General features: G+C 39.7%; 1 protein-coding gene across 4 annotated transcripts in view; it reads right to left on the bottom strand.

Moving 5' to 3' along the window:
- LOC308613600 (uncharacterized protein) overlaps positions 1-12,860 on the bottom strand; it is a 139,650-nt gene that overhangs the window by 49,683 nt on the left and 77,107 nt on the right. Inside the window, exon 6 of one of the 4 annotated variants that reach the window (XM_081227310.1) lies at positions 6,524-6,618. The exons of the other annotated variants lie outside the window; for them this stretch is intronic. Coding sequence (XP_081083436.1) covers positions 6,615-6,618 — 4 coding nt within the window. The 3' untranslated portion in view covers positions 6,524-6,614. The remainder of the gene's footprint in view (positions 1-6,523; positions 6,619-12,860) is intronic. 4 annotated transcript variants of the gene reach the window in all.

Below are 12,860 nucleotides of genomic sequence, written 5' to 3'. Positions count from 1 at the left end.
TTAATGACATCTATGCAATCTAAAAATTAAATACTGTATATATTAGATTTCCAATAGCAGACTCTGAGAAGACTGTAATTTAATCTCAAGCCTCCTTCCTCCAGAGATCATCAGGAATGGAGTCAGTATAAAAAGCCAGATAACATAAGGCCAAATGAACTTTGTTTCTGATTCTCTGCCTGGGCCCCATCCATAAACATGTAGCACGGTGACAACATGCAAAGCCCATCATCAGTCACCCTACTTCATTGGTGACCATCTGAAATTCCAGGAAAAGTCATTTCTTTGTTTGAGGTACATAGTGAATGATAATCCATAAAAGTTACTGAGAAGTATTTTATAAATACACATGCCTAATAAAAAATGATCAGTGGGACTTCCCTGGTGGCGCGGTGGTTAAGAATCTGCCTGCCAATGCAGGGGACACGGGTTTGAGCCCTGGTCTGAGAAGATCCCACATGCCACGGAGCAACTGAGCCCGTGCGCCACAACTACTGAGCCTGCGCTCTAGAGCCCGCGAGCCACAACTACTGAAGTCCGCACGCCTAGAGCCGGTGAGAAGAAGCCACCTCAAGAGAAGACCGTGCACCGCAACGAAGAGTAGCTCCCACTCACCGCAACTAGAGAAAGCCCATGCGCAGCAATGAAGACCCAACACAGCCAAAAATATAAATAAATAAATAAATAAAATTAAAATTAAAAAAAGAATCAGATTAGCTTTATCCACCTATTTAAAAAGACTCAAAAATTTAAATAAATGTATTACTGTCCTCTTACGCAATGCTTTTAATGTTGGCATTTTAAATTTAGAAGACAACACTCTGGAGAGGAAAAAGCATTAGATTAGAAAATCTGGATTTGATTTTTAGCCCCCAAATTACTGTGGTATGATCCTGGGCAGCTCATTTAATCACTTTAAAACTTGTAGGAATATTAATACCTATCCGACTCCATCCAGCCATCTACTCACCTACCCACCTACCTACTCATCCACCCACCCATTCATTTATTCAATGATTCATTCAACATACATTTATTGAGCATTTACTAAGCGCCAGTCACTGAAGACATTTTAGAGTTAAACTAGACTCATACTTTCCCCTCAAGGAGTCCACAGTCTAGGAAGAGAGACGAATATAAAGGAAGGCACAAAGGAGTGTAGTAAAATGTGGTGGGTGATGTCAAGAAAACTTGTTTTGGCCACAGCAGGCAGAAAGGAGACATCAATTCTACTTGGTGAGAGGTGGCTGGAAGGACATCTCACTGACACCATGCGAGGGGTAAGACAGGTGTCACAAAGTGACACACGAGCTGGCAAAGTACAAGTAATTTTTCCCAGTGAATCTGGGGTGTGATATTGGAAAGGGTGTTCCAGCTGAAGGGAACCACATAAGTAAATACTCAAAGGTATGCTATAGTGTGTTAGCCAGCAAACTACATGCAGCCTGATTTGGCTGAAACGTAGGGTGGAAGGAAGATGTTGCTAGAGATGAGGCTAGGGAGGATGGTCTGCCACGCTGAGGAGGTTTCATTTTATTCTATAGGCATTGGGAAATCTTTAAAAACCCCTAAGTTAGAGTGAAATGATCAGATCTGCATTTGAGAAAGACTACAGTTATAGAGTGGAGAATCAGTATGAGAATGTTATAAGAAAACAAGAAGACCCATTGTAAACTGCAGATCACTATATAAATCACTATATAAATGTTTGCTTTTATACTTAGTTCAATATAAGTCATGATCTGCTATATTATAGACCATGCATGATTGATAAAATATGAATTCTATCTAACTCTATGTACTTATTTAAATAAATAAACCTATGAAACAAAATACTTTTTCAATCAGAAATGAATTGTAATAATAAATTAAGGAGACTTGAAAAAATTTCACCTTGTTCCAGAACTCTTATCTCAACAAAACATATTGCTGGTGAGGTTCCCGAAAAAGAAAAAATTAAAATATTGATGATCTTTGAAAATAATAAGTATTGGCGAGGATGTGGAGAAACGAAACCCTTGTGCAATGTTGATGGGAATGTATGGAAAAGAGTATGGGAGTTCTTCAAAATATTAAAAACAGAATTACCATATGATCTAGCAATTCCACTTCTGGGTATGTATTCAAAAATTTGAAAGCAGGGTCTCAGAGAGATATTTGTACACCCACGTTTATAGCAGCATTATTCATAATAGCCAAAAGATGGAAGCTACCCAAGTATCCATCAAGGGATGACTAGATCAACAAAGTGTGGTACATACATACAAGGGAATATTATTCATTTCCTTTAAAAAAAAAAAAAGGAAGTTTTGACACATGCTACAACATGGATAAATCTTGAGGACATTGTACTAAGTGAAATAAGCCAGTCATAGAAGGACAAATACTGTTATGATTCCATTTATATGAGATCCCTAGAATAGTCAAATCCATAGAAACAGATAGTAGAATGGTGGTTGCCAAGGGCTGGGAGAGGGAGAAAATGGGGAGTTGTTATTTAATGGTTATAAAGTTTCAGTTTTACAAGATAAAAAATTTCTGGAGATTGGTTGTATAACAATGTGAATATATTTAACACAAGTGAACAGGCTTACCCTTGAACTGGCTAAGATGGTTAGTTCTATGTTAAGTGTATTTTGCCATGACTTTAAAATATACTGATGATATACTGATGATCTTTAATATATTAAAAACTGCATTAAAGGGCTCTATGAACAATGAACATGATATAAAAGAGTTAGTTTCAAAACATTTAAAGTGTGAGGGCGGACTTCCCGGGTGGTCCAGTGGTAAAGAATCTGCCTTCCAATGCAGGGGATGTGGGTTTGATCCCTGGTCAGGGAACTAAGACCCTACATGCCACGGGGCAACTAAGCCTGCACACCACATCTACTAAGCTCCTGCACCTCAATTAGAGAGCCTGCGTGCTGCAAACTACGGAGCCCATGCGCCCTGGAGCCTGCACGCCACAACTAGAGAAGAGAAAACCTGCACGCCACAACTAGAGAGAAGCCTGCGCACTGCAACGAAAGATCCTGCATGCCTCAACGAATATCCCAAGTGCCGCAACTAAGACCCGACACAGCCAAAACTAAATAAATAAATAATAAATCTTAAAAAAAAAAGTGTGAGGTGTTTCTTTTCTTAGTTTGTTTTTTGTTGGAGGGAGGTAGTGGTTCATAGTCAAAGAAATTATTATACACTGTATCTCCCACTTGATGCTAAATTAAACTAGTATATACTTTTGGAATATTAAGAAGGGAATCAAATGATTTTTTTCTATTACTTTTAATTAAATAGTAGCTTAGAAGAGCAGAAATACCACGAATTCTTTGTGTTTACAATCACTCAAAAATAAATTCAAGAACAGAAATTAAAGAGGACAATATTCAAATGAAGTCGCTGTACAAATTACATATTACAAGGCAAATCAACCTGTTATATAGGTCAAGCTCATTTTCTTTCAGTATAATGATGTAGGATTCACCTACTAAGTTTGTGTAGGTCTGCCTTACTTCTATGCTTTCAGCAGGATAGTCAGAGAGGAATTATTTCCAGCTCATTAACATGATGGTTTTCAAACCTAAGTGTGAGTAAGAATCACCTGGAGAATTTGTGAAACTTTGCAGATCCCTGGGCACCATCTGCTTCCACCAGATTCTGATTCAGCAGGTCTGGGGTGAGGCCAAGGAATGGGTATTTTAGCCACACATAGGGAGGGGTGGGGTGGGGGAGATCTCAGATGCTTGAGGTCCACAGACCATATACTTTGAAATAAACTACACTGCAAATGATTAAATAAAAACAGCCTAATCCACATGTAGCTTGAATGTCCAGATACTGCTGATAAATGGTGAATTCTAATTGGGAGATTCTTTTTAACAACAAAAGGAAAATTTGTATCTTGTAATGTTTGTAATGTTTGTCCTTTGAACACGATGTCCCACAAGCTGACCACAAGCCACAGGCCAGACTGGAGGTCCAAGATGGCTGTGACTATGACATGAACTTGAAGAGATGCCCAGCAGGTAGGAGTATTGCTCATCACCTCTTCAGTTGGAAACTTTTTCTCTGCTCTCCCCAAATTCACAAGAGATCATTTTAGAAAATTTATATTAGTTTGGGGATGCCTACTGGTGTCCTATGAAATGTAACCAAAGGAGACTGAGGAAAGAAGACAGATCTATCAATGAATTCCAGAACTAGAAGTGGATGCTTAGGGGGGTCTAACCTTCTAGACTTACAGATGAGGAGACAGGCAGGAATAATAAACAAAAACATAAGCAACTCACTGAAAACCACTTTCGTGAGGTTTCCCTGGACTCTACTTCAAATGATAGTCTCACTCCTTTAATTCCTACTATAATGATGGATTGCTATCCTTCCATACTCCAATTATATACAAGAAACAAACCAATTAGATGCACTTTTTCTATTGCCTGAATGGCAAAATTAATTCTTGCAAGGAGACAGCAAGCAATTTGAGATCTGGTATTCTGCCTTATAATTATGTCATTTAAAAATTTTAATCTGACCTCTCTTTTTACATGTCTTCACTGGTCATGAATAATGATAGAGATGCAAATTTACTAAAATTTCATGTCTTATGGGAATAAACCTGGTAGGTCAACAAAATACTGACAAATACTCTCACATTTGAAGAAAACTCGTTGATCTTTTTGCCAATAAAATATATAACTTGTTTTAGTTGCTCCTAGATTTTTATACTGTATCTATCAGAGCCAAAAAAAAAAAAAAAAAAAAACCCTGAAACTGTTAGTGGTGACTTGATAAATAACTAGCAACTGTAGCAATAGGTTAATAACAGTGTCATAGACAGGACGAAGAGAAGCAGCCATTTTATATTGTCAGTGAGAACCAGAAAGTAAAATCTATGCCCTTTACTGCAGTTGAATAGCAGATCACAATGAAAATGGCATAAGTACCAATAAAATGAGAAATCAATTGATCCCTAGACTCAAGGTCAGGTATTTCTCATAAGCCACCTCATACCCTTTTGTGAAATAAATCAAGTCATAAATAAATGCATGCTCACACACACATCCATACACATACATAGAACTTTTTCTCAAAATCACTTCACCATCATTTATTCAATTCATTCAACAAATATTTATTGAGTACCTACCAAGTGCCTTGTGAAACTGCTCATTCAGAGGGAGGAAGATAGACAATAAGCATGAGATCAAACAGAAATACAAGATGATTTCAGAAACTTGTAAGAGCTCTGAAAAGTTGATAAAGATGTGAGAGAGACTGGGTGGGAAGAGGTCATGTTATGGGAGGACCTCTCTGAAGAGGTGGTTTGTAAACCTGAGATGGGAACAATGAGAGGAAAGTGCATGGAAAGAGCATCCGGGCAGAGCAAACAGTAAGTGTAGTGGTCAGTCAGGGAGCAGCGGGCCTGGAGTCAAGCTGGCCACTGAGCACAGTGACTGGGCCGAGAGGGTGGGAGATGATACGAGCTAAGGTCAGCACGGGAGGCAGCTGTCAGATCATGCTGGGCTTTAGGGATTATTCTGATGCTGCATAAGCAATAAGGACTAGAGCTTGAATCTTCTAATTTACAGCTCGAGGTCCCTTTGCTCTCCCCCTGACACTCTGCTTCACTGGGGAACATGAGAGGTAATAGCCACTCACCCAAAGAAAACACATGCTGGCCCAGCTCTGAAAGGAATGGAAAAAGTGACTATGCCCCATCTCTCATTCTGATTTCCTGGATGTGGCTCCCTCTTGGGGTTCTCGTGCTTTGATTTCTATTGATTTCATCTCGTCCAAGTCCCTGAAGTATGGTGGTCTATACAAGGACAAAGCAATATCCTGTCCTTGTCTGAGATGAGCAAACATTTCTAAAGGAGAAATTTACTAAATGTGAAGGGGAAAGTAGCTTTCCAAAGTGTAGGTTTCTGAACACAAGATCCGTTCATCTGCATACTATCCAGCTTCAATGGACTGGCACAGATGCTCAAATATCTTGCCCTGCTTTTTTCTGAGCCTAGTCCCACCTGTCATCTGGCATTAAATCTTGGGGATCCTTCCTATTTCCTGATCCTGGGATGGGAGAGGGTTTACCTGTCCAGTCTGTGTTATTCTGAGACAAGTTCTCAAAAGAATCTAATTACACTTAATTTAATCAGGGAGACTATTTCCTTGTGGTATATAAAAGAAGAAATGCACCTGCCCTTCAGAGTTTACTGTGGCAATAATAAATTAGATTGACTCCATAGGCCTCTCAGGAAGATTGTTCTCATTGCCTTATACTCAACTTTGGTATTTAAATAAGTAAAAGGCAATTCAAGATCTTCTGAGTCAGGTGCCGAGTATGAGATTTAAGATCAAAATTATGAAAGTTCAGAGGTGAAAAAAGCTATTGTAGAGTAGACCAACACAAAGGTCTCACAGAGAAAGTGTATTTTGAGTTGGACACTTGTACTTCACTGGCATATATCTTAATGACTAAAAGAATTGCAAAGAAATCTTAAACTGCATTCAAGAATCTTACTGTTAATAGTTGTATCATTATTTTGAAAGTATTCCATATATATTGTAGGATAAAGCACATAAGTATCTTATAGTCATTAGGAACCAAGATTTTAACTGTAACATAAAACAATACAAGTATAAAATCAAACACATTAAATAATCTTAGACATGAACTAAAAATATCAGTATAAACCATAAGATTTTTTCCTCTTAAAGGAAAGCACATATTTTCTAGCTCTATATACTATAAAGACAAAGTGTAGAAGCAAAGACAACTCAATGTCAAAAACAGCCACAGTCCCCAGAGTGTGATTTCTAAATATTACTTCCCACTAAAAGGAACTAGATCTTCTTGAAGAAACGTCTAATTCCAGGTATAGAGCAGGAAACATACAAGATGAGACTGGGCTATCTTATTATGTCAGAAAGGAAGGAAACACTCAAAGATTACTGGGTCATCCCCAAAGGTGCAGGAATCAAAATGAAGGAGGAAAAATGTTTTAAAAAGGCTAAACATTTAGCCTTTAGGCAAAGTATAATGATTGTAATAGACTGACACACCACTATCAGAGAGCTGAGGTCATAAAGCAACCAGGCCAAAAGTATTCCAAAGTATAACAAGCCCCTGCAAAGAGAGATGAGCTGACAGAGAAGAGGTGGCTGCCCCAAAAGCAGACAAACAGAAAATAACTGAAATTCCAAAGAATTCTTAAAAGCTGAGTGTGGGATAGCATAACACTTTAGAATCTCTAGGAACCCCAGACACAAAAGGAGTCTGAACTTTCTCACCAGGTATTTCCATGGGCAGTCACTGGGTACTCACAAAAAGAACTGGGGTCAGGGTAGGAAAACTGAGAGAACCCCCCCACCAGGTAACTGACATGGAAACCCAGTTGCCTCAAAGACCCTTGTCTCATAAAAAGCAAAAAATATTAGATTCCAGGAGAAGAAAAGGAAACACTCCCACCCCATGGTCCCAGACAAAGACATGCTACCATTGGAGGAGGGGTAGGAAATCCTCCAATTTCCCCCATTCTAGGAGGATGCCCTTTTTCTTTTTTGTTTTTATAAATTTATTTATTTTATTTATTTATTTTTGGCTGTGTTGGGTCTTCGCTGCTGCGTGCAGGCTTTCTCTAGTTGTGGCGAGCAGGGGCTACTCTTGGTTGCAGTGCGTGGGCTTCTCATTGTGATGGCTCCTCTTGTTGTGGAGCACGGGTTCTAGGCGTGTGGGCTTCAGTAGTTGTGGCATGTGGGCTCTAGAGCACAGGCTCAGTAGTTTTGGCCCACAGGCTTAGTTGCTCTGCAGCATGTGGGATCTTCTGGACCAGGGCTCAAACCCATGTCCCCTGCATTGGCAGGCGGATTCTTCACCACTGCACCACCAGAGAAGCCCCAGGATGCCCTTTTTCACTGAGAAAGAGGTAGAAACAAAAGTTCTCTGCCACTGGAAGAAGGGAAGTAAACCTACTCAGGCCCAGGATCCCACACTAATACAAACCAAAGGCCCACATCTATTGAAGGGGAGGTGTGAAACTAGCTCCTGCCAAAGATCCCCCACCAAAACAAAGCAAAGCTCATTGACATGAAAGGACAGAAGGGCTGAGAAAGACATTAGCTCTAAGGCCCAGGCACACAGGGCTTATCCATCGCTGAAAACAGCAGGGGAACTGAGAAACCCCATGTCCCCACCGTAATTACTGCAGCAAGTAACAAGCAATAACAGTATACCACTGTTGGTGGGGCAGGGGTTGGGGGAGGACAAGAGAACCTCTTTGTGATACAAGTATGCAGAGCCCACTGAAGACTGAAAGTGGAGCAGGGAAACTAAGAAAAACTCTTTTTCACTCCAGGTTCCACACTAAGTACAGGTATCAGTAATCCACTGATGGAGGAATTTGAAGTCTATGTTATACTGAAGGCAAGTATGGCAACGAATAACCTAGCTAAACTACTGACTAACCTGACCGAAGAAAGAGCACATCCATTTCCAGGTGTAATTACCTTTTACCTTAGCCTCTGCTGTTCTTTTACACATTTCTAGCATTCAATTTTAAAAGTTGTAAGACACAAAAGGCAAATAAAGCCAAATCATTGTCACAAGTTAAAGCAGTCCATAGAAGTAGAACCAGATATGCCTCAGATGTTAAGATAGAGACTAAAATAATTATGATTAATATGTTAAAGTCTCTAGTAGAAACATCAGACAAATGGAGAATTTTAACAAAGAGATGGAACATATAAAAAACAGTCAAATTGAAATTCTAGAAATTGAAAAAATTGTAGTAACAGAGTTGAAAAATTCTTTCAATGGGCTTATTAGGCAACTGGTCATAACAGAGGAAAGAATCAATGAACTTGAAGATAAGCCAACAGAAATTATCCAGACTGAAACACAAAGTAAAAACAGAGTGAGAAAAAAACCCAAACAATAACACCAAAACTAGAACACCAGACAATATCAAATGGTCTAATATAGATATAGTTGAAGTACCAGAAGGAGAGAACAGATCAACAGAAATATTTGAAGAGGTAATGGCTGATAATTTTTCCAAAATTAGTAGTAGACAACAAACACAAATCCAAGAAGCTCAGAGAACACCAAGCACGAAAAATAGAAAAAAAATTTACACCTGACCACATTATAGTCAAACTGCTGAAAGCCAAAGATAAAGAAAAATTCTTGCAGAGAACAAAGATATGAATGACATCAGACTCTTAGAAACTATGCAAGTCAAAATACAATACAGCAACATCTTCAAAATACTTAAAAAAAGAAAGAAAGTCAACCAAGATTTCAAGAATTCTATATCTAGTGAAAATATATTTCAAAATGAAGGTGAGAAGTGGGACTTCTGGAATGATGAAGTAAGGAGCTCAACTGAATTTCCAGCAAAATAATTTAACAGGTGAAAAAATAATTTTATTTTTTTAAAGTCTGGAAATTGTCCTAGGGGCATACAGCAAATAGAGAAATACTCATTCAAGAAAATCTACTAAATATCAGTAAAAATAGTAGTATTTGAACCACAACCCACTCCACTATCTCGCCAGCTCCTCATTATAGAAGCTCTATTCATGTGCAGACAAGAAAATGGGAGCTCCATCTCCCCCTCAGCTACAGTCTGGGGCTACAGTTTCATCCCAGGAAGGACAGGTTGTTGACATTTCTCATCTATTCTAGGAAGCTCTACTATAGGCAGGCACAGCTAAGAACCAGGTCTCTCATCCTCTACCCAACCCCCCACTCACAGGGCAGAAGCTATACCCCAGGTACAGAAGGTCAAATATCCTGGGGCTCCAGTTACCCCCACCCCAGCTCATTCATGGGGTAAAAGTTTCCCACTTGGAGGCGCAAGCTGAGAAGACCAGGGGCTGCCAACTCCTCCCCACACCCACCTCAGTGCAAACTAATAGAGCAGGAGTGTCATTCCAGGGAAAGTGAGTCCTCCCAGCCAAATGTGGTAGAGTGGAAAGGGGGTTCTTCCCAAGATGAAAGGCAGTCCACATGATGAAGGTTTGTAGCTCTGCCTGAGAAGAATGACTTTATTTGGAACTAAGAATGAAGAACTCCATGCCTAGAGGCATTGCTGAAAAATAATGCCCATCTCAGCGGAGAACCATTAAGAGGTGGCTAGTAGTTCCTTGAATTAGCCAAACAGTAAAGCAGCTAGAAGTTTAAGAGAGAGAAACAGGAAAGAGATAGCCAAGAAGAGGCATCCTGGGATCAGAGTCAACTCTAGGGGTCAGGAAGCCTGGGCAGCCCCTACTCAGAAGCAATCACTGGGCAAAGTGGAAAGCATTCTCCAAGCTGGACACAGACCCATCAACCCAGGGCAGAAGGCTCACTGGCACAAGGGGCTTAAACACAACCTATGAGCAAATGCTGACTGGACAATAAGCTGCTCTGACTGCGGGGCAACTCCTAGGAAGCCAGGCTTAAAAAGAACACCACAGTCACCCCTGGCAGGCTAGAAAACTGTGTGCCTTCCCTTCCTTTTTCTCAGGTCATTTGCTTTAGAAAACTTATAATGGTAAGTACTTTCTCCTCTCTTTGAAATGTATATAAGTCCTTTCAAAGACTAGATTAGCCTTTTTCAGCTTTAAGACCCAGAACTGTCTTTTTCAAGGACGTGTGAGCCATCTCTTTGAAATGTAACGATCAGCGATCAGCGGAGACAGCACCTCTATCTCCCAGTGTCTGTGGGAAGGTAAGAGCCTGGGACCTTGTTCCAAGCTGCAAAACTACCAGCTGTCATAAAAACATGAGAAATTAGCTTTTTTTTTTTTTCTGGACAAAGCCAATTATCCAACACAGATGGTCACCCCAATTACCAGGTAAAGTTAGTACAAACTTATGTGTGACAAAATGTGCCATCAAGACCTCTTACTTGACTAGTCACTGTTTATCTTGAAAACATGCACGTGATGGGTTGTATCTGCTTGGCTGCCTAAGAGTGAGGATTTCTTTCTATCTTTACAATCTCTCAGTGATTGTCAGGAATGCACATCACATTCTGGTTTAATTCTTAATCGATAATAGAACTGTTTTCTTTCTCTATGATCTCTATGGAGAAGTTCTCTGGGTTGAGAGATTTTGTTTATAATTATATTTTCCCAACATACCTCAGGAGCAATCAGAGAAGAAAGCTCCAAGCTCCTGCTTCTGGCTATAAAGGTCCAACAACAAACACAACAAAAGTAAACTCTCTGAACTATGTAGCAGCCTCTGAGCTGCACACACATTCAATGGTAAAAGGTAAAAATAACTGGCTAAGGAGGTTTAAGCACAACCTTGACCAACTCTGCTCTTCTTTTTCAAGATTGTCTTGGTTATTCTGAGTCCTTTGAATTTCTAAAGGAGATTTTGAACATGACCTAAGCAAAGCACCTGTTAAGGGAGGATCCTATAACCTTAAATCTAACAGGGCATCAACAAATGTCACAATCTGTAGAGTAAATTTCAAAACAGTTTAAAAAAACTACCTGCTCTACTTATGAATGAGAAAATATTTACTCTCCCAGGAAGCTCTTTCTTCATCACCTAGCCAAACCGTTCCCATTCGTTAAGATTCGGTTCACATTCTATCTGACTAGTCCAGGCCATGCAACTGCCCTTCCCTAAACAGTTACCTACCTGCCATTTATATAAGACAATTGAGCACTTATTTGCATATGATTTTTTAAACATCTTTATTGGAGTATAATTGCTTTACAATGTTGTGTTAGTTGCTGCCGTATAACAAAGTGAATCAGCTGTACCTATACATATATCTCCATATCCCCTCCCTCTTGCGTCTCCCTTCCACCCTCCCATCCCACCCCTCTAGATGGTCGCAAAGCACCGAGCTGATCTCCCTGAGGTATGCAGCTGCTTCCCACTAGCTATCTATTTTACATTTGGTAGTATATATATGTCCACGCCCTCTCTCACTTTGTCCCAGCTTACCCTTCCCCCACCCCGTGTCCTCAAGTCCATTCTCTACATCTGCGTCTTTATTCCCGTCCTGCCCCTAGGTTCATCAGAACCTTTACTTTTTTTTTTTTTTTTAGATTCCATATATATGTGTTAGCATACAGTATTTGTTTTTCTCTTTCTGACTTACTTCACTCTGTATGACAGACTCTAGGTCCATCCACCTCACTACAAATAACTCAATTTCATTTCTTTTTATGGCTGAGTAATATTCCATTTTATATATGTGCCACATCTTCTTTATCCATTCATCTGTCAGTGGACACTTAGGTTGCTTCCATGTCCTGGCTATTGTAAATAGAGCTGCAATGAACATTGTGGTACATGACTCTTTTTGAATTATGGTTTTCTCAGGGTATATGCCCAGTAGTGGGATGGCCGGGCTGTATGGTAGTTCTATTTGTAGTTTTTTAAGGAACCTCCATACTGTTCTCCATAGTGGCTCTATCAATTTACATTCCCACCAACAGTACAAGAGGGTTCCCTTTTCTCCACACCCTCTCCAGCATGTATTGTTTGTAGATTTTTTGATGATGGCCATTCTGACTAGTGTGAGGTGATACCTCATTGTAGTTTTGATTTGCATTTCTCTCATGGTTAGTGATGTTGAGCATCCTTTCATGTGTTTGTTGGCAATCTGTATATCTTCTTTGGAGAAATATCTATTTGCTTATGGTTTTATTCTCAAATTGTGGCAGCAAAGCTATAAACTCCTCAAGGGTAGAGACAATGTCAGAATCCTTTAAAAAAAATTCCTACCTGTTATAGCTTGAAACTTAAATCAATATTATTTGTTTTTTGTTTTTCCTTTTTGGTAGTGTGCCATGTGGCATCTTAGTTCCCCCACCAGGGATGGAACCCGTGCCCCTTACAGTGGAAG

This window comes from Mesoplodon bidens, assembly GCF_964165515.1.
Source record: "Mesoplodon bidens genome assembly, chromosome: 1".
In the NCBI taxonomy this organism is placed as follows: Eukaryota; Metazoa; Chordata; class Mammalia; order Artiodactyla; family Ziphiidae; genus Mesoplodon; species Mesoplodon bidens.
This window is presented reverse-complemented; position numbering and strand designations above follow the sequence as displayed.